Source organism: Pollachius pollachius (assembly GCF_949987615.1).
Source record: "Pollachius pollachius genome assembly, chromosome: 2".
Taxonomy (NCBI): Eukaryota; Metazoa; Chordata; class Actinopteri; order Gadiformes; family Gadidae; genus Pollachius; species Pollachius pollachius.
The window spans coordinates 15,966,416-15,989,430 of record NC_136935.1 but is presented as its reverse complement, the minus strand read 5'-3'; the positions used below and the strand labels follow the sequence as shown (position 1 = coordinate 15,989,430).

General features: G+C 46.2%; 1 protein-coding gene across 2 annotated transcripts in view; it reads left to right on the top strand.

The window, feature by feature from the left end:
- sertad2b (SERTA domain containing 2b) overlaps positions 1–23,015 on the top strand; it is a 24,824-nt gene extending 1,809 nt beyond the window's left edge. The window contains exons 1-2 of one of the 2 annotated variants that reach the window (XM_079730450.1): positions 11,038–11,226; positions 20,307–23,015. In XM_079730450.1, the coding sequence (XP_079586576.1) occupies positions 20,311–21,561 (1,251 nt within the window). In that variant the 5' untranslated portion in view covers positions 11,038–11,226; positions 20,307–20,310 and the 3' untranslated portion in view covers positions 21,562–23,015. Of the gene's footprint in view, positions 1–11,037; positions 11,227–20,306 lie in introns of those variants that run through there. The other variant, XM_079730451.1, reaches the window with a different exon arrangement.

The window sequence follows — 23,015 nt, the reverse complement described above, 5'->3', positions numbered from 1 at the left end:
TATTTTCCCCTTATCCTAGGTTTGCCTTTGTTTGTTTCAATATTGCAAACAGTTGATTAATTCTTTTAAATATACAAACTACATAATCTTATACACACTAAGTGCGTATAAGATTAAGTGCAGCGGAGTCAATCAAGAATTGATATTAAAGCAGGAATTGTTTTGAGTGGAGAAATTGATACTAATCATGAATCTTATCATGAGACACTGAAAGATTCACACCCCTATCTATTTTTGTAGTTTTCTCTCAGTTTCTTTAGACAGGGACTGGCCCTTCCTCCTTCAGGCATTACCCTTCTTTATCAATAATCTGACAGGAAGCACCTTTCTTCATGACTTTCCTTCTTTCTTTCTTTCTACTCAGTCCCTCCCCTTCTCCCTCATTGACTCTCCTTCTGTGCTGCTTCTTTTTCAATTGATTTATGTGTGTGTGTTTGTGTTTGTGTGCGTGTGTGTGTGCGTGTGTGTGTGTGTGTATGTGGGTGTGTCTGTGTGTGAAGTGAACAACTTGAATGCTATCATGAACAAATAGTTTCTCAGCCCTTGCTCTGTTGTGGTGGACTTCAAGGAGCTACATTTCAAGCAGTTCAGTGTTCAAATTAGATGAGGGACTTGTTAGTTGTTATGCATTTATTAAGCATACTTCTTGCCAAACCTTTGACAAGAAGTATGAATGTAAAAGTTCATGCAACCGAGTTTACCCTAAGTTTGTTTTCTCTGCAGCATTTTTTGGGGGGTTGAGTGATACTATCTGTTTTTGACCAGACAGGTATTACTTTATGGCCTATTATTAGGCCATAAAGTGTATTATCGTGCAACAAACTGGACTTGGAAAGCTGTTTTCTGTCAGGGATAGTTAACCCATTATATTGCAAGGTTAAATAAGATGCTGTTACTGTGATGGCTCATAGTTAGTTGATCAAAGCCTGTTCTGTTCACTTGTTGATTTACTGTGTATAAGTATGTAGACACACATACTTATGTACTGAATACACATGCCCATGTAGACCCAATCACATAAATGAATTAAAACACACACACACACGCACGCACGCACGCACGCACGCACGCCCGCACGCACGCCCGCACGCACGCACACACACACACACACGCACAAGCAGGAGGATCAGATGTCAGAAAAACAGCATTTGCAGAGCAGGTCGCTCAACAGGGGCGAAGAGAACACAAGTATTAATAATGGATAGATCCACCTTCACAGACACACACTAGAGAGAGAGAGAGAGAGAGAGAGAGAGAGAGAGAGAGAGAGAGAGAGAGAGAGAGAGAGAGAGAGAGAGAGAGAGAGAGAGAGAGAGAGAGAGAGAGAGAGAGAGAGAGAGAGAGAGAGAGAGAGAGAGAAATACAAAGAAAGAGACCATGTAGAAAACATCTTATATGCAGATTAAGAACATGTAAAATACACATTTCTGGCAACCACAAGCTTTATTGTCTTGAAATAGAAAGTGAGACAGACAGATAGACCATGGATCTAGACAATAGGTCCTCACTATGTTAAAGCATAATAGCTCCATCAACACACCACTTAATGCAGAGGAAGGTTTTTATCTTCGTCATGTTACAACAGGAGACAGGCAGCATGGACAGCTTCCGGTACGGCTACAGGGGTTTCTTGGATTCCCATCGCTGAATGAGTATTTAGTCACTTTAGTAGAGTCTACTAGGTTGTTTGGGATAAAAGCATCTACTAAGTACACAATTTTGATAGCATTCAATATCAGGGAGGAGTAAGACAAGGATGGCGTTGGGACATTCAGGAATAGACCCAGTCCCCCTTCACTGAGAGATGGGGAACATCCAAGCCAGTGCACCATCCTGTGTGTCCTATTGTAAGGTGAGACAGTGTGGTGGTGGTGGGTTATACAGAGCTCACATGGCATATATTTGGTATGGTGTTCACGTGTGACCAGCGTCACTCTGAGAGCACGTAGCTGTACCAACGCTGTACAGGACTCCGGCGGAGGGGAAGTGGCCTATCGGTGGGGGCGGTGTAGGGCTCGCTTTCCTCCACCGATTCTAAGAATGAAGAAGGAAGGTGGCAATCGGATGGGCGGTATGCACGTAATGTGTGTGTGTGGATGGTTTGATTTGTGGCCCTTTTATTGGGCTCTTGGCTGTCTTTTTGTACTGCAGATTGTTCTGCTCAATTATTCATGGCGGTGGAGAGGAAACGCATCCCTCTGGCAGACCCGGCGCGCGCGGAGCCAGGGAGGGCGACCGTTGTATCCCATGGTGCTGCGTGCGTGCACATGCGTTTTACTCACGCAGGTCCTACAGTCGTACTCTTGTAAGGCTCATTTACCACTGTTTGTTTTGTTTAACAAACCACCTTCCAGTAGGAGGCTTAGGAGAACATATGGAACATATGACTGGAACTACTAATGATACTCCTATCGTGGCAGATTTCCTACCAAAGACTCACTGAAAAACATAAATGTCCTGCTGTGGTGGTTCTAAATGTAAATTTCTCTGCAATCATTCAAAATAGAATATTAGTATTTTATGCAAATGTATTATACATAGAGTATTGTATTATTTTGTACATTATTCATACATCGTACATAAGTCAGCTACAAATCTTTCCTTGTCATTATTGTTATAGCCCAAATAGACATCACATTATTCAACAATCCTGTATTGTATTGTTGTGTTGTTGTGATTGCTAGCGTTGGCGGTAACATTTTAGAGGTTTTGATAAGCACACATACAAACACAATCATACCTCATTACCACATTTGTTTGCAAATAACCAACAACTAGCACGCTGAACCCTTCCTGGCATGCTAGCTTACCTGCCTGCAGGTGTAGTTGGAAGACACTAGGTCTGAATGGGTTGAACCAGGGGCAGCTGCGTTGTTCTTGACCGGACCACGCTGGGCAAGCCCTGGAGATCAGTGTCACCGATGGAGACCACCTGTCATTTGTACCTGATAGTTTGTCTATCTTTTTACTGGTGTATTTCTGTCGCCTCTGGTCCATCTGAAGCCCTGTTGTCCTACTTAGCACATGTTGCTTTATTCTAGACTTTCTCCCTGGTTTTGTTTGTCTGGGTGGGTTGGGTCCAAAGCCGCTCAGAGTAAACAAATCTTTTAGCTTTCAGTTTGGGTTTGGCTCAGCGTTCCCTCGCCCAAAGGGACGAAGTTCAGCTAAGTATTGAGTTGTCTGTGCCGCCTTGAATCCTGTATTCTACTGTTATCTCCATTTGATATGTTATCTACTCCCTACTGATTTAACCTATGCCTTTATTTTTTATTTTCGGTGGCAAAAAAACAGAACCCTTTCCAAGCCTCTACTTTCTTCTCTCTTTGTTTCTATCTCTATCCTGTATCCTCAAATTCTCTTTCTCTCTCTCCCTCTCTCCCCAGCTCTGATATTCCTTGGCTCTCTTAATTTTTTGTCTCAAAGCCAAACAATTGTCCATGTGTTGCTCAACTTGTAACAAGCTATAGAGGAGAGAGAGAGAAAGAGATTGAGAGATTGATGGGGAGTGAGCGAAAACATTAATTCATCAGAAAGTTCTGGCTGTCTAATTTCATTTGTTTTGACTCGCAGCCTCGCTCTGGCTTCTGCTTTGGAGAGCTTCTGTCAAGAGAGGGGCCAGCGAGGGGGACAGGACAGGGAGCCACAGAAAGACACAGACCAAGTGAGAGAGGGAGACAACAGGAGAGACAGAATGCAGATGGGACACAGAAAGGGTCATGGGTCAGCTTCAGCCAACCCCTCCCCCCCTCCCAACGCCACAACATCAGGAGCACGGACGTGCCGCGGAACGCCCATCCCCATCTGCTCCCTCTCGATTTGCATGTGCTCCTTTCTTCCATTCTCCCCCTGTCGCTCTGTCCCTCTCTCCTCCGCTCTCCCTCTCTGGGCTTTCTCTGTCCTTACTTGTGTTTTCTAACTCTGCCCCCATCCACCACTGGTAGCGTTCACTTCACCGTTTCCTTCTTTATTTTGTAGTGTTTTTTCTTTCCCTTGCAAACGTAAAGCAAACCCAAAAGTTAGTGTGTGAGTGTGGGCGAAGACCAGCCTTGAGAGAAAGACCTGGATGATGTGCTGATTAGAGCGCACGTCAAGGTGAACCTGGCTCCGTTGGAACAACTCCCCCCCCCTTCCGTATTGGTAACAGATCATCTTCCTATGGCGTTGAACAACCACAAGGGGAAAGAACAAACAACAACAACAGGAGGCAGGGGAGGCTGTGGGTTCTCACGCTGAGCTGAGGTGAGGCGTGCACGCAGGTCGCACGTGCGCGCCTCGGCGGAGCCACAGAGCACAATTAGGGCAGTGATTCGGCCGCTTTCTGCTGACTTCTGTTTTGGACGGACACACACGTTTGTCTGTTATTCTCAAATATGAGACATACACGTGTGCGCGCGCGTGCGTGTGTGCATGTGCGCTTTTTTCTACGCGGCCTGCCAAGTGGTGAGTGGACAAAGAACTGGGTGTTTGTCTGGAAGATTGTGCAGGGGCGGGGGGGGGGTTTGTGTAGGTGGGGGGGGTAACTGAACAGAGGGGAGGCTGCCGTCTGGAAGACGGGCTTGCGGGATGGAAGTTTTAGTGGGGCACAGGAATGAAACAAGTACATGTTTGTGCATATGTATGCCCATGCACATATGCCTGTGTGTGTGTTAACCTGTCCATGCCTACCTTGTTACTTTTAATTTGGTGTGTGTGTGTCTGTGAGAGAGAGAGAGAGAGACTGAGCGCCTGTACACATGTGTGCGCCTATGCCTGCATGTGTTCTTTTGTTTGGTTCGCCGTTGCCGGGGCGATGGAGGGAGGCCGTGGCACTGAGACCAGCTGCGATGGATGAAGCCATTCACTGCACCCGCCAACCCCACCCCCCACACCCCCGCACCACCACCCAGACCACCACCACCAAGCATGCTCCATATCACAGCAGGAAGAGAGAGGGGGAGGAAGAGAAGCAAAGAGGGAGCGAGGTGGTGGGGACGGTGTGGGAGAGAGAGAGAGAGAGAGAGAGAGATAGAGAGAAAGAGGGAGAGCGAGAGTGAGTTACTAGAAGTACGGTTAGACATGAAGGGTAGGAAACAAGCACATACGGTCTAGGGTGGTATATAGGGAGACATATAGGGAGAGAAGTAGGGGGAGATACTTGCATCTCGATGCAGAGGGGAAAAGGCGGAGAGACACAGAACGCCAGAGAGAGAGAGAGAGAGCGGGAGAGCGGGGAAAGGGAGGAGGCAGTGGGGAGAGACAGAAGGACTGGGTGAAAATAGAGTGAGTGGGGGGAGTTGGGAGTGCTGTCTTTTTGTCTGTATGTCTGTCTTGACGGTCAGCCTGTATCTATAGGGATTTAGTAGCCTGTGGGAGAAAAGAGGAAAGTAATGTGCGTGCGTGTGTGTGTGTTGGTGTGTAGTGATAGTGCGGCAGAAGAGCAGCTGAGTCAGGTGATTCCAGGCTTCCGTGTGGGAGTCGCCCCACTCCGGGGTCCAGGAGTTACCGGCTGGGGTAAAGTAATCCGATTACAAATGAAGAAGCTCGTACATTCTAGACCATCCCGAGGGGAAGAATCGCATGCGATCCCAATAACCTCAAACTATTACGTATTGTAAAAGCACAACATTACTGGACCAACGTTAGGAAGAACACATGGATAATTTGATTAAAAAACGGATATAAAACTGGTAGCTTTACCGTTTCTCAGCAAGTGGTAGCAAACCCTGATGAGAACATCGGGTACTGTGTTCTGTTTCTAGAAAGACCCGCAGAACGTTTGGAGGTAGAACGTTTGACATTTAGGATGTAGTCAGATAAGATCAAACTAGACAATAGAAACCTCAGGTAAAAACACAACATGTGGAATGATTGGTTTAGTTAGGTGCAATCATACCTTTTTTCAAAGAGCAGGGCATGATTAAAGGAAACAAGAACTTGGTTAATTTGATTTAACTTGTTAAACCTCAAACTTTCGTTGCTCGTTCAGACTTCATCCCAAGTTCTTGGGCAGTTTTAGTTTTTTCAGCTAGCCAACTTGAACTGGGGCTTACTTTGTTTAGAATGTATTGCGACTGATTTTGGGAATTCTTTTCTCCGGCGGTGTTCCCTTTTGTGTAGCAGGGCATGTCCGTGGTACACATACACAGAGGTGTCTTGTGTCCGATCCAACGCTTGATTATTAGTGAGTAGTGCATGTGGAATGTGTCCTGCTCACCAGTTCACTATGGCCCTGTCTGCCACTTGAGCGAGGGAGAGGGAAACAGGAAATACAGAGAGAGAGGAAGAAGGTAGGAGAAGGGGTGACGGTAAAGACCGCGGACAGCCGTTAGTAAAAAAACAAAACAGGAAGTAGTGAGAAACAGATGTAGGACCCTGAGAGACTGTGGAATATAAAATAATTTGAATCCAATTTTTGTTTATACTTTGTTGTGTACAACATGCTTCCTGTAATACGGATAGAAGCTTTGATTCTTCTCAGCCTCACATGGTTGACTAAATGTACGCCGCTTCATTTTTAGATAAATGAAAAGGAACAAGGAAAGGAAAAGCTGCGATTGAAGGCAAGTAACCTCACAATTCACCAAACAGGAATACAGGGCGAAAGGGGACGAACAAAAGAGATAGAAAGGGAGAGAACTGTTTCCTGTAAGTCATGTGACCCTGTAGGCGTTAGACAGTTATGAGTAAACACACGCCTCTCTCTCTCTACCTCCCTCCCTGTGTTTGTTTGTGTGTGTGTGTCTTTCTCTTGCTCTGTGTGTCAGTCACAGCCATGACTTCTTTGCCTTACAAAGTCTGCAGGAACCATGGTAGACATGGAGAGCCCCGTGTCTCCTATCACCTGCTCTATGCTTGGGGAAATAATACTGTGCACTCACGCCATTTTTGACTCATTATTAGCTGCTTTCAATTGAAGAGCTTTAAGGTGACACATGGTGTGCATCCTTGACATAAATAAAGGAGGTGGACCAGGGCAGAAGGGGACTTGAACCCCTAGAAATCATAACATTGAAACATGGGCACGTGTTATCTCCTCTTTTGAGTTTGATATGACTCCTTACGGAGTTCACAGAGCTTACACACCTCAGACCCCTTATATCATGGGCTTTGCGATAAATCCAGGTAGCGCCATGTTATTGTGCCTCTAAGTGTATTTTGGCTACAGTGGCTGGGCAGCTGTGGTTACTTTGTTCATTTTGACTCTAAAGGGTATCAACAAGGGTACCCAGCCTCAATACCCCCTTTCAGAGGTTTTAACCAGTTAACTCTGAAATGGCTTTTTTTTCCATGAAGTAAAAGTCATTATTATGTAAATTGTAAAATAATTATGGGAAAGCATAATGTCTTTTGGCGAAAAAGCATAAATACAGTAGTAAGTATTTTAAGAAGTACTGTGGTGAGCTGTATTACGGCGGTATTTGCCAAACAGTAGCTTTAAGTTACTCTGTGTCAGTGAAACAACAAGAAAGAGGAGTGGCACCAAGCGGATGGAAAGCACACTGCAACACGCTGCTCTCTGTCAACACTGTGTGTGTGTGTGTGTGTGTGTGTGTGTGAGTAAGTGATTGAGTGTGAGTGTGTTTTTTTTTGTGTGTGTGAAAGAGTGAATAAGTGAGTGAGTGAGTGGAGGAGGGAATCTGAAGAGAAAAATGTACACAACATAGACAGAGGAGAGGAGAGAGGGGGGGAGAAATGAAAAAAGTAACAAAATGAGAAGAAGGTCAACAAAGAATGGTAGTGAGAGACAGTTTTTCAAGGGGTTGCTCTCTCTCAACATGACAATACTAGCTTTGCATTCCCAAAGACTCAACAGTTGAGTTTGCAGTGAGAGAGAGAGAGTTCAGTTTAATGGCTATATATATACTTTACGAAATAAGTGTTGTTACGATTTCAGGTAATAAAGCCATGTAGCAATAAGTTAATGCAGGTCTAGCTCATAGGTTCCGTTATGGCATATATATGAATGTCTTGATTTCATAATTTCTGTGAACATGCTAACAATGTTATAACCTGAAAATATGTCAGTAATCTATGTAATTTAGTGATTGTTACTAAAATAATATGTAATTTTAAAAAAATGGTGTTAAATCCTATTTATTTACCAGTCCACGACAACCAGTTTGTAAACGTTGTACTCTAGTCCAAAATCCAGTCCCGTTCTTTTCGTGACGTCGGAGTGAATTTTCTGAGGCACATGGCGACGAAGGTAAGCTGATGCTGAGAGGTTACGCTATCCCATGGTGTGTCTGGATGTTCTATACAGGGACCAGTGGCTGGCTATGTCCGAGAAAGGATTAAGCTTGGAAGCTTCTGTGACATTTATGGGACAGTATTAAGCAACCTTAGGGATAACATGTCCCCCTTCATTCCTCAAACTCTCAGCCCCAAAAGCGTCTTTCAAATCTCAGTGTTTTAATTTGAGCTTACACAGGGGGTTAACTTCCTCACAACTGTGATGTGTTGTCCTGCACAGACTTCTCTGAATTCCAACTAATCTAGTCATGATTTTCTTGACAGAGGAGAGTAAGGAGTGGCTGAGTTTAATCACGCGATTACAAAATTAATTTGTAGTTGTTCAGATACGTAGGTCAGAGAATTCATTTCCCAACCCTCAAGACCTCAGGTGACGAGTTGTACTTCATGTGTGCAATATGGAGAAAACTGTTAACACCTAGACACATCAAGTGAGAATCCAGCAAACAAGCTGCCAGTTCTCCATTACTGTACATCCATCAAACTCAGAATAGATCTGTCTGGGGTACATTCTGTGCTGGAAAAATGTTTACATATTCAATATATAAAATATGATAGCATATTACAACTGGTGCTGATCTTTCTCAGATTGCTTTACGGGTGACAGTCAAATATGACAAATTATCAAGTTGTACCAATTGCAGTTTTTTTTTACAAACCTCCAAAGTCCGTGCCAACACGAGGCAGAACCAGTTTTCTTTCATTTTCTATAATATCCATCCCTCCCTCCCTCCCCAAAACCCTTAAGGACTGACGCACGTAAGCAAGTATCCAGATGGGTCTTTATATCTGCACGGATCGGTGGTGGTGATTACGTTACTATGCTGTGACAGTGAGTAGACAGTGAACATGATGCGAATGGAGTAGGCCGGGCTCCAAAATCTGGACAGAACCGGGACTCATGCAGTAACAATGACAAGGCCCCGTGTAGTGGTAACATTCACACACATACACGCCCACACACAGGAACGCAGGAACGCACTCACAAACACAAATGACAGATACAACAGGGAGAGAGCATGCAATGCAGGGAGAACAGAAGGTGGCGATTCTAAGATGGATGGAGAAAAGCCTGGCCGATGGTCATTTTGAGAAGAGAGACAGGGTTTAGATCTCTATATCCCCCCGTCTCGGAGAAGATAGGCAGAGAGACCAGGGAGTGGCAGAGGTGGGGGGTGTTGCTGCTGTGACCCTGTCCTCACTACTCACTCACTGAACCATTTCCTGTTTTTGACCTGCAATCTTTATATAGAGACAGTCATCGGCCATGCTATGCTAGGCTTCGATCTGCTGCTGCTGTTGCTGTCTACCCTCTGATAGTGCAGACAGCAACAACAGAGCCCCGGGAATGAGTCAACACCGGTGAGTCCCGGCAGAGCATGGGGAGCCAGCACGGCTCCGAATGGGCAGGGTGTCGGGGAACAAGAAAACACACTTTCTCTCCGTCTCTCTCTCCCTCGGCCGTGTTACATGACAACATGTGCTTGGGCTTGACCAAGTATTGCAACTCAGTTCCAATGCAATTTTAATTGACTCGTCAACGTGTCGAGGGTCCTCACACAATCACAAGTGCCGTGTTGCAAGACGCCACAGAACGTCCCCGAAAAAATCCTAACGAAAAAATTTTAAATGTCTGTGGAGGCCACCATTGCCACAGACTACGACGTAGATACTTCAAACATTGCTCAAAATCTCAAGTGTCCCCACAACTCCATGCACTTCCTGCTGCATTAGCCATGCCATGACCCCGCCGCTATTTCTCTATTCCGTTTAGTTTAATCTTTCAATTTTTGAATCTATGCCCTCCATTGTTGTTGTTTGGGCTTTTGGTTGTGTGACTAAAGCAAATAGTGGTGCATTACTGGAAGCATCGTTTGCTTCCGATTTCCATAGTTATTGCTTCTGTTTATCACCTTTATAAGGGATGGTTACATGTCAGAGATTTACACACACACACACATACACACACACACGCCACACTCACTCACACACACACACACACACACACACACACACACACACACACCAGTTACCGTTCTGGTCTCTGCTAAATCCTTCTCTGATGAGAACAACATAATGAATTTGGGTATTTAAACATCACTCTGATTCACCTAATTCAGTATATTGAGTACGACAATTACCTTGTTGGTTTAAGTCCATTCAATGCACCGATACAGAAACTAGATAACAGTTGTCAGGACAGCACCATTTCTGGTGATGACCAGGTTATTGCACTTTACATTTCAAATGGGTTTAAATTAATGTTAAGTGGCACCAAGTGAGATGACTTGCCACCAAGTTAATAAATCAAAAACGTCATATCATTAAAAAATCATAAAATGTCTGATTCTGTTTACCTAAAACTGCTGTCATTTAAACAAGGTAGGTAGGTCTACACAGCACATAGAGCGATAGTTGCAATTATTTTAGCTATATGTTGAAAATCTAAAAAAAATAAGATGTAGTACAGGCATTGGCATAGCAACAGTCAACGCATTCCGTGTGACTCGAACCTTGGTTTTCTTTGAGCGGGGGGGTTAATGTCTCTCTTCATAGTTGGTGTCTCTCAGCAGAGAGCTGTATGAAGACGTGCACCTCCCTAGCTATTTAATGTTACCTCCTTGAGTCGTATGGACGCTTTTTACATACTGGGGCGCGAGCATTGCGCGCCACCGTTTGCCCCGTCCACGTGCAAACGCGACAGTGTGGGGGGTGGGCCCAACACAGCCCTCGCTCTCTTCTCTCCAGCGTCATTCGCCGGGGCGGGGCATTTGTGCGGGGGCCATTGGTAGCTCGGTTTCAGCCTTTTACGTATCACTAGTGGCCCGTACTTCCATCTCCCGTCCGCGCCATTGTGTGACATCGAGACTGTCGAACCGAAGACCGCCGTACGGGTTTCTCCTGGGGAGTACTCGGCTTGTTTTCAACATTATAGACGGGGCTCTTTATGATATCCTGATGTTTCGATTTTCCACTCCGGTGCCTTTTGATGTGGTAAGACACACTTCATATTTACCTGAGTTAGGAGACGAAAGGAATGCACTGTGAGTAGGCGACATGTATTTAGCCATATCGAAAGAATTCATTAAGGCTTTATCTGAATTGAACGGCTTGTTGTTTATTTCAGCATTGCTTTATCCAATCCGTGTGGCCAAAAAGTTTTAATTTCGTACGAGCAGACAGCGATCGTAATTGTTCTTCCTCTAGTGACCTCTCTAAACGTTATTACTCATTTCTAACACCGAGCGACGGTAACTTATTTCACGGGCTATACCCGTCGCACATCGCACACTACGTCCCACAGAGCACCTCACTGGGGATCTTGTTGTGGAACCTCAACTTTGTTTCCATTGTTTTACCTCTCACAGTGAGTTATGGGCTACTTCTTATTCCCCCGTTATGGCGAACGGAGATCTGCCATTTAAACAGCGCTGCTGCTGTTTCGTAACGCGTCCTCCCCGCCGCACGCGCAGCTGGTCCAACGGGCGATACCTCCGTACTACGTCTGCGTTAATGTCGGTTAACGTACTACGTCTGCGTTCATGTCGGTTAACGTACTACGTCTGCGTTTATGTCGTTTAACGCAATGCCCGAATGGCGTTCACCGAAAGACAGTACAAGACGTTGCCAAGCCACGACAGTTCGTTTCAATTTCATTTCGACGGTACGGTTACTAGTGTCATACGAGCCATTTCGATCGCTTGTTTCCACATAAAACTAAACCTATTCGTTTACATAGCGAGTAACTTTGAATTAGATTTCAGTTCCTAACATGCTCGACCTGTTAGGAGGAGACGTGGTTGAAACTCAGTTACTAAGTTACTACGGAAATATAGTGCTGTAATTACGTGGATATGAGGGTAGGCTATTAGTCACAGATTCCGGGTTTTATTGGTCATGAAGGGTTGGTAGATAACAACTGTCCAACTTATGAAACGCGACATATTATCTATATCTTTTATTTATTATTAAATTAATTGTTTGGTGAGAAAAGACCACAGACAAACTAATAATTCTGCATTTATTTTATTTTATTACAAATAAAACCAAGTATCAAGGCTGTGTGAGTAGCGCTGGCCCAAGTACACAAGCTTTGGAGGAAGATTTGGAACTTCTTTATGTGTATTTTACATTGATGAAAATGCATATATTTTATCATACCAGTTTACAAAAAGGCCCCGAGCAGGTAATGGACAAAATTTAATCAAACTTTGACCCTCAACGCCATGTGCAAAGGTGACCATTTTTTTAAACAAAGGGAGGTGCTTCCACATACATGCAAACATACATAACAACTATTTTCTTGGAATGCTTTTTTCCCAGTTTTGTTATGAATGTTGGCCATACAGACATTGATGGCAACATTGCCTTATCTGTGCCTGCTTGTACTCAAGGCCCTCTCAAACAGTGTAGACTTTAACCCCACCCACCATACTAGCAAGACAGCCGCACCACTGTACTCACTGTAAGATTCGGACCGGCTCTTTGAAATTTCCATGGGCTGCGGGTTCTGTCTTGTTTCCTGGCTTCCTAATGCGATTTTTGTTTTTCTTTTGCCCCATGTATGGCGGGTACTCTACATATTGGTAATTTGAAGAACGGCTGGGATAGATGTCTGGCAGATACTAGGTCCTGGAACCAGCCATAGCATAGGGCACATACAGGGCTTGCAAGATTGTTCCACTAAAAGTGCTCCCTGATTCAATGTTGCAGCCGACCTGCAGCCAGTTGCACCCCTGGTTGGGGTACCGGAGATGGCGATCCGTAATTGGCACTTGGTGATTGGGCTGTAGTCATTGTTTAAACATAGCCATAAAGGAAGCCGGACAAATACTCCCCCACCAACTGTTGACTGTGTGTCCCCATTTGACCGTGTGTGTCCCCATTTGGCTGTGTGTCTCTATTGCAGCACATTTTTAGGGGGCTAAGTCCGTGTCCTACAGTATACAAACGTACTCCCCCAAACAGAGAGCTGTTTGCTTTACAAGTGCCATTGCATTACTCTAAACCTATGGAGTATAGGGTGAATGTCCTTAATACTGGGGGCTGGGGTGTTGTTTTGAATATCCAGGCGTATTGTTATGTAAGGGATTGCATTGCCTCGCTCCTCAGCGTTCTACCTCTGTTGGCCAGCTGAGCTCAACCCTGTCATGTGAGTGCTACGGTTAACAACCAATGGGCAACTTGAGTAAAACACACACAGAGTCACAGGGGGAGGTTCACACATGGAGCTTGTTTCCAGTCACATGATTAAGTTGATCGTTTTTTTTCTACGTACTGTCCATTTTATACCAGTGGTTGGCCATCCTGCAGGGGTAGCGGTAATCAACAATACAACTGTCAAGTGGACGAAAACACAGAAAACAGAGCTAAGAGCGAACAAACACCTGTAGCAAATACACAACAACAGTAGTCCCTAGGAGACTTAACAGCAAGAAATCTTGCTCTGCTAGTTTCCAGTGCTACAGCGCAGATGGCTTGGCCTCGGTTGGGCCAAATAAGGCTGCTAACTCAGTAAGCACATTGATTAAGCATATTGATATCCACATTACAACTGTGTTGCAGACATAATGACAATATACTAATTGCAAAATATATTTTTCATGAATGGAGTATTATTGAGGAAATGTGGGAGTCCCTAGTTCATCTGACACACCGTTGTGCAGCCATTCCCCCTGTACTTCCTGGTTTTGGGCAGTCTCACTGTAAAGTGCGGTTGAGCTAGCACGGAGCCAACATGGCCGTGATCTTATGGGGAACCACTGTTTGAACGACACACAATTTGCCTACTGGATGCCTCTTTGCCTTTTTTATTGCGGCCATGATGCAAAAATGGCTGCAGATACATTTAAATGATACAGTTACTGTGGCAGTGCTACACTTAAGGGCAATATGCAGACACATTTGTGTAGATGTTGATGTTGTCATAATCATGACAATAACGATAATGATAATTGGTGCGGTTTGGATGCAGTTATTTTTTGTGGCTTTGGTGTGAATGTGATTTCATTGCATTTATTCTACCTGTTTTACTCAATCTTATTCGGTCAATGCAGACTAGATAATCAATTTTATCTTTTTGTCAATAGTTGTGGCAGTAATAGCACTGCAGTAGTAGTAGTAAGTGGTGGCTGTGTGTTTACGTCTGGCTTACTGTGTGTTGTGCAACCGCTTTGGCCAAATCGTCACTACCTTGCAATTGAACGCAATGAAACAAATTATAGAAATTAAATGAAAACCACAAGTCCATCTAACTGCCAACCCTCACTATGTCACCCACTCTTCACTCTTTCTCCTCTCTCTCTCTCTCTCTCTCTCTCTTTCTTTCTCTCTCTCTCTCTGTTCCTGCATCCGAAACATCTCTTACTTGTTCCTGTAAGTTAGGCTTTAAAATATTGTCTTGTCTTCACTGCTATCATGGCCTGCGGTGTTGTAATGTACTGAAGTCCTTTTGTCAGAACAAGCAGAATTAGCAGGAATGTGTGTTCTTGCTCCTCTAGTGTATGTGTGTATGGGGTACGTATGCGTGTGTGCAAAGTAAGAACTCGAAAGGTGCACAGGGCTGTCTTTGTTTGCACGGCTGGGGAAGGAAGGCTGGGAGCATGCTCTCACGTGTGTGTGTGTGTGTATGCGCGTACATCTCATTAGGTAGATACCTCTGTGCACAAGAACCTATCATGAGGAGCTGTACATATGCGTCAGTCATGCACATGCACCCGCGGTTCTGCCTACCTGCTGCAATACTGTACTTCTGTGTGGGTGTGGGTCTGGCTGCATAAAAGTGTGTGCGTCTGTCTGTCTGTCTGTTTGCCTGTGTGTGTGTGTGTGTGTGTGTGTGTGTGTGTGTGTGTGTGTGTGTGTGTGTGTGTGTGTGTGTGTGTGTGTGTGTGTGTGTGTGTGTGTGTGTGTGTGTGAGCATGCTAGCTGAGCGCCAGTAGCAGAGGCTGTTTGAGTGTGCTCATACTCTGTGTACCCTGAGGACCTGAAATAGCCCATTGCGGAATCGAGGGGGGAGGGGTGAATGTGCAGCTAAGACATGGAAAGCAGCATATCTGGTTACAGGATCAGAATTTCCCTGCAGAATCCGACCAATAGCTGGCTGTCTAATCTAACACCAAACTACTGCTTACTGCAATGGAGCGAAATACAATGGACCCAAGTAAAGAATTACAACTGGACCGACCCTGTTGGCAAACCTCTGCACAGTCCAATGCACTGAAGCCGTGTGTGGAGTATGGAATGGGACATCAAGGCAGATGCCTACCACTGACGTCATGGTGAACTGTTGATCCAAAAACGATTTGTGATTACTGTATCCCATGTACAAGACCAACACAGTAGTCTCAAGTTTAAGCCTGTTTGTTTGCCCTGGTATTAAGACTTAGTGGCAGCTAGAACTTGAACGCTGATCTGCTAATGGCTTCTAGCAGTGCTATATGTAGCACTTTTTAGTCAAGTCAATATGTATATTCAAGTCATTAAATGAAAAGCCCAACTTGAAGAATAGACTAAAGAATTGTCCACAGCCCAGAGGTTTACTGTTCCACCCTCTCCTGTTGTATATATACAGTATATATACCTCAGGACTGCCTGCAGTGTATGAAAACTATGGTTGTTCAATATGACGATTATATCGGGGGAAGAGAAAAACAATTATGTCATTCCCTCTTTCGTTCCATTCGCTTTATGGCAGTATTTTCTGTCATTCGGACCCTGCTTTAACTTCAGTACACGGGGTGCTCGTCTAATACAAAAACAAACGTGGAGGAGCATGGAACAGAAGGAACGTCTCTCAACCGTCCGAGACAGAATGAAAAAAGAGTCCAAAGATGCGATATGTTGATCGCTGAAAGAGAAGCTAATTTCAAACAAGTCTGAAAGAGTCTTCAGTGTGCGGATTTTTGAAGCTCACGCTGGACAGCCGTTGATTTTGATGACCGCGTCGATAAAGGGATGGGCTTCTCAGTAAAACGCCACGGTGTGTGTTAATGTGTGGGGCTCCGTCTGACCAGCGGTTTATACTAATGTCCGTTACCGAGTGAGGGTTATGTACAGTATAACGACACAGGGTGTGGCACATTTCATACAGCATCGCTAATTATAACGCTCATACACAACGACGGTACTAAAAAAGTATCGCAAAGTTTCCGTGGGCCTTAACGCCCCCCTCCCTTCCTAGAACTCCCAGCCCAATTTCTTTATTTTTTTAATTTAATCTCAATGTTTTTTAGAACTACCACTGAAATAGTGGGTTCCCTTACATTGTATCAACCAACCTGTGAACGAGCTATTAGAGATTTATACAACTTGAAACATAGTGTTTTTACATTTGTATTTGATTCTTTATTTTGATTAATGTCTGCGGTGCGGAGATTCCTGAAACGGGGCGATGTCTCCTTTTTATATTCATATATTTATGTTTATTGGCTCCACTATTTGATATTGGACCTTGAAACAGTGTTTATTACTTAAATATTCATTTAGTTTTTTTATATGTTCAATTTTGCTTCTATTTTTTTCATGAAATTAGAAAAAAAAGCTTCAAGTGTATTTAAAGAGGATACCTCCCACAGATAATTCCATATGGGGTCTTCCCTGACAGCCTTGCCTTCTGGAAGTGGGCTGCAGCTGGCTCAATGTGAGGAGCGTGGAGCATGGACGTCCCGGCCACGGATGAAGTAGCTCCGAACCTGTTGGCCTCTATGGCCTGGGCAGAGCTGCGCCTGGCGCATCACCTGTTGTTAACCAGCATGGATTTACTACCGGTGTCCTCTGCTTACACACTCTTTCTCACGTTGAGTGCTCCATCGTCTGATAACGCTTCTAATATCGAGTTCTGGTTGTTGATTGGCCCAACGAGGGAGACTCTCTTCGGCACACATTGCAAAAGTAGTTTATTGGACAACCCTACAAGTTTTCCAGTTGATTTCGTTGTACAGTAAAAGTGTCTGTTTAAGTTGTCGCACTATCACAGTTTTGTCCTTCTTTCAAACGCTTCAAGATTCAAATCCTTTCTATCCATTTCACTTGATTTAGACTAAGAATCACCTTAAGCACACACAAACCCTTACACACAGCTTGTTCCATCTTAATGCAAATACTAGATGTATCTCTTCATTACCTCTGTATGCAGATGATAAGGAGCCACAGCCCTATCAGTTCCCATCAGATAAAACATCCCCGCGCTCTATATTCTTCTGACATTTTAGGACATTTCATGTACTCTGCATTAGTGAGCATATCCCCCCTTGGTCCTCCCGTTCATTAATAATAGGAAGGGGGGACATCCATGCTGCAAAGCCTAGTTCTACAGACAAAGTAAAGGAAAGGTATTCAGCAGGTGTTATATAGGGACCAAACATTGTGATAATCCAATGTCAGTGACATAATTGATAATGTGATGAATGAAATGGACACACTCAGTTATGCAGATGCGTTGCTAGAGGAAAGCGGGTTATACCTGCCTAGAGCCAGTGAGCAGCTGAGAAAGTCATTGGCCCTTCAGCTACAAGTGACTGTGTTGTAGAACTGTACCAAACCATTCATAGACAGAATGTGAGCTCATTCACACTTATGTTATCATTGTACACTGCCTTATATTGCTAGTATTCATTGTATTGTTAGACTCTAACGGAGGAGGTTCACAGCTCTGTTTGTTGGCATTGCCTCGGTTCCGGAAAAGGTCCAGCTTGTGACTGTGAAGTCGCTTGCCGCTAATCTCAACTGGTATCGAGACAGAGGGGTTTAAAGAAAACTTTGGTCAGTACACTCCTTCTCCCCCTCTCTATCCCACTCTCACACACACACACACACACACACAGACACACACACACACACACAGACACACACAGACACATGCGCTGTCTGCCCTGTCAGAATGACCTTGAGCTCTAGTAGAGCTCCATCTCTTGATTTGCGAGAAAGCTTCCGAGGTTAATCCAAACCGTATTACAACATATTATTGCATCTTTCGTTTTGCCTCCATTTAAACTGTTTTTTTAGGTCGGTTTAGTTTCATGACGCCTTTGGGCGTCTTTAACTTGGGTGGCATTGGAGATCGCTTACTGTATGCATTCTCCCCCGCCTATATTCCTCTGCATAGGTTGAGGAATCGAGGAGATCAGAAACAAGGAAAATGCAATCAAAGGGCATTCATTGTTGGTATTAGGAGAAGTAGGTTATAGAAATTGTAATAATGAATTGGAATGTTGGGTGGGGTACTCTGGTATGTCAATCCTGCGTACTGTTTGTGTGTGTGTGTGTGTGTGTATGCCTGTGAGTTTGTGTGTCTGTGTCTGTGTGCCTGTGTGTGTGTGTATAAATGTCCCACAATGAGTCAGTGACTCAGCGATGCACAGCTGCTCCGACCCTCAATCAAACACCCACAAACGTGTTTGAAGCTCTCTCTCTCTCTCTCTCTCTCTCTCTCTCTCTCTCTCTCTCTCTCTCTCTCTCTCTCCCTCTCTTTTTCTCTCTCTTTCTCTGTCTGTAACCCTCCCTCTCTCTCTGTATTTCATTTGGTCTTAACAACCCGCTCTTTCTGTCTCTCTTTCTGTATCTGTAGAGGGTTTTCCCTTTTTTGCTCCCATCCTATCATTAGATGTGTTGGTTGTGATCTTAGCTATTTTTACACATTCATCTTTGACAATTGTTAAGGCAGCACATGCACTGGTTAAGAAACCGAAAACATTCAAAATGCACTGACGGCGTCTTACCCAATAGAATCAAAACTCTCAACCGCCCCCTAATTCTGCTAACTATTCTTCGCTAAACTCCCTTGCGCCCTCAGAGGGTGCAGGTCACCACATTACCGCAGCTTATCTAATCACTAGCCAACCACCAGTCAGCTCAGTAGCAGGGAAGCAACTACTTCTTCTTCTTCACGCACTTCTTAAACTTCAGCTCTCATCCGCTTGTCCACCCACCAACCCGGCCTTCCATCTTTTGTCATCGCTTTGGGGTGATTTCCCAGCTGACTCTGTTTGTCATGGCAACCAGCGTCGTGGCGACTGGCCCTGCCTGCAGCTCCTACTTCCTGTGTGTGTGTGTGCTTGTGCCTGCCTTCTCAAGTGAGACTGCGTGGGTTTGTGTGTGTGTGTGTGTGCATGTTTGGCGCATGCGCTGTGTGCTTGCAGACAGGGGGACTCTGTGTGTGAGCCTGTCAGCCTGGATTAGACTCAAACCACAATGCAGCGATGCACTTCAACCCCCCCCCCCCCCCCCCCCCCGTCACACGCACACACACGTACACACACGTACATGCTTCAGCTCTGCCTCTCCTTTACTCTTAGTTTCACTCTGGTTCTCACTGCCTCACTTGCTCTCTCTCTCTTTCCCTCTCTCTCTCCCCCTTGCTCTGTAGCTCACTATGTCTCCCATCCTTGCTCTCACGTTCTCTACCCCCTCCGTCCGTCTGCGGGTGAGGTTGAGATAAAGCACAGGAGGTAGATGGAGGGCTGACGGACCGAGGACAAACAGATCCATGGGGCAGAGCTCCATGTAGTTGCAGTATATCTGTGAGAGCCGTGTTCCCGTTCCTGTTCATACCCAAGCCTCCAGATACAAGCAACTTAGCCGTAGCGATCCAACATGGCGGAGCGGCTCATTGGGAGAAGAGTGCAGCGTGCGCCCGGGTGGGGGAGGGCTGGGCTATAAATCTGGCCTATGATCCCCTGAACACTGCTATTACATAACTCAGTGTGTGTGTGTGTGTGTGTGTGTGTGTGTGTGTGTGTGTGTGTGTGGTACAGTTAATCCACAGATGCTCATCATTTCTAATATATTTCGTTCTCAAAAGAAAATCTCTCGTGGCGATCTGAAGCGACATTTTCTCAGCGGACAATGAACAATTGTGTTTTTGTGTACGTTTATGTGCGTTTTGAATTGCGATGTTTGTGAAAGGTTATCTGAGTTTTAAATTGTGTTGCCCTCTTTTCCTTTCCGAATGTCTGATATATATATATATATATTTTTATTCTGTTGGCTTTCTTCTCTGCTGTGCGCTCAGTGCGTGGCAGTCCGAGGGTCTGGGTGCGGAACCTGTGGATGACTCTGGCCTCTCGCTCTTCCTCCAGATATATGTTCGGTAAAGGCGCAAAGCGGAAGCTGGACGAGGAGGATGACGAGGGGCTGGAAGGCCAAGCGCTGGCGTCGCCTGTGGCCCCTGGAGCGGCGGGGGGACCCGGGCCCCGGTGGCCCGAGGGCCCCTCCAAGGTGTCGTACACGCTGCAGCGGCAGACCATCTTCAACATCTCCCTGATGAAGCTGATGTACAGCCACCGCTCGCCGCCGGCCGAGCCCCGCCTGGAGCGGCGCGTGCTCATCAACAACATGCTGCGGCGCATCCAGGAGGAGCTCAAGCAGGAGGGGGCGCTGCGGCCGCCGCTGCTGCTGCTGCCCCCCTCGCCGCCGCCCGACGACCCCATGGACGAGACCTTCCGCGAGGCCCCGCCCGCCGCCGGCAGCGGGCCGGGGCCGGCCACGCCCGGGCCCGCGCCGGCGATGCCCGCCTCCCCCGTGACGCCAGCCGCCCAGCTGCCCCAGCAGCTGCTGGCCCTGCCGCCGTCGCCGGCCCCTCCGCCGACTCCTCCGCCTCCTCCTCACACGGCCACGCCCACCTGCCCGCCTGCCACGCCCACCGGCCCCGCCCCCATGGAGGCCTGCCTCACGCCCGCCTCCCTGCTGGAGGACAACGACACAGCTTTTTGCACTTTGGCCCCGCCCACCCTGCCGCTCTCCCCTCCCCCCACCCCCCCAAACTGTCAGCCTGCCAGCCCCCTCCCCCTCCCCCCCAGGGGCCCCTCCCCCCACGGTGCCGGCTTCTTCCCCCCGGCCCCGGCTAGCCTGGCGCCGGGCCCCCCCGCAGCCATAGCAAAGACAGCAGCAGCAGCTAACACCACAACTACCTCCCCCGCGGCCCCCGCCCTCCCCCTGCCCTCCCCTCCGCTCCCCCTCAGGGACAGCAGGACCACGGCCCCCCGGGCCGAGGTGGCGGTCGTCTCGCCCTCCTCGGTCTGCGCGGCGGCGGCGGACGCGGCCCCCGCCTCCCACACCTACGCGCCCCCCTCCCCCTCGGGGTTCCTCTCCGACCTGGCGCTGGACGACATCCTGTTCGCCGACATCGACACGTCCATGTACGACTTTGACGCGTGCACCACGGCGGGCGCCGTCACCGCCAAGCTGTCGCCGGCGGTAACGGCCGACGACCTCCTCAAGTCACTGACGTCGCCGTACGCCGTAGCGCCCGCCCCCCAGGTTTCAGCCAATCAGCCGTTCAAGATCGACCTGACGGAACTGGACCACATCATGGAGGTGCTGGTTGGCTCGTGAGTAAAGACAATGTAGACCTTTAGCACCGCAGCAGAATGGACTGGAATCAAAGCTGTGGGCCCTTTTTACCTTTCTCCTGATTGTCCTTTTATTTTGTATTTCTGTTCTTTCTTTAATACAGTTTTCAAGAATCGGTAATTGTAAGCATCAATGTGATGTAATTTACTACTTCTATTACTACTACTATTACTACTACACCTACCACTACTACTACATAACATTGTGCATGCACTGTGCTTGCCTTTTCCAAAAGAGAAAGGACATAAAGTGACCAGGAAACATGGATTATCAAACACACACACACACACACACACACACAAACACACACACAGCAGAGGCACAAAAGCACACACTCAACTCAATTCATGGCTTTCAGCAAATGAGTGCCTTTCAAAAATAACCACTTACTCAACCGTGTAATGGTATCCTCATGTTTTATGTAGTTTTTTCTTATGGTTTCAACAGTTTGAGGAGTCACCCGTTAGATGATATTTTTCCTTTTTATTTTGTATTTATTGTATCAAAACTATTATTATTGTAATTAATAAGTAAGATCACTTCTTAAGATCAAAATTACAATAACGGATTATTTAATACTAATTATATTTACAGAGGTAATATTTTATTTGTAAAGCAAGCCTAAAGAAACCTTTTCTTTTTTTATACCTTTCATTTCTTCCTGTCTTTTGTCCTATCAGAGGTCTCAATGTTGTACCGTGGCGCTACATATCAGCTCGGCTGCACTTCAGGAACGGGCATGCGGTCGCCCTGTTGCTCCGGTGGCCATTGTCGCAAAAACCCCAGTGTTTTCGGTCGTAAGAAACGTCCGATAAGCATATCAATTCACTTTAAAAGCCGGATTTCCGCACATGACCCTTCCCCACCGCCCCTCATCCAATCATTAATAGCAGGCACATAACTGTACTTTAAACGGTCTATGTTTTTTTACTCTCGGTTTGCACAGGAGCCATCGCAAAGACTCGTGGCAACGCCTCCCCCCGACACACCGCAACTCAAAAAAAAAAACCTTGGCTTCTCCCACAACCAAAGCGTGGCATGTTTACAACGAACGCTGCACTGATGACAGTTAGACTAGAGAGGCCAAAGGGCGCTGGGGAGAGTGGTTTCAGCTGTACACAGGTGACCCCAACCGGCGGCCTCAGTCTGTTTACGTGGGTTTGCTAAGGATTACTTCTTGTTTTGTAGTTTTTTTTCGGCATAACATGCAGGGAGAATCCAAACCCCCCTCGCGGCGTCTCGAGTCCTCTCGGGATTTAATAATAAAAAAGGAGACTTGTGGGAGTGCTCGTTTAAACATGGCCAAGCAACATTCAAAACCTCCGAACTGTAGAGCTGGGAGATTCCATTGATGAATTACACGGATGGATCCAGTGTGTGTGTACTTGTGTGTGCGTGTGTGTGTGCGTGTGTGTGAAGTTGGGGGGGGGGGGGGT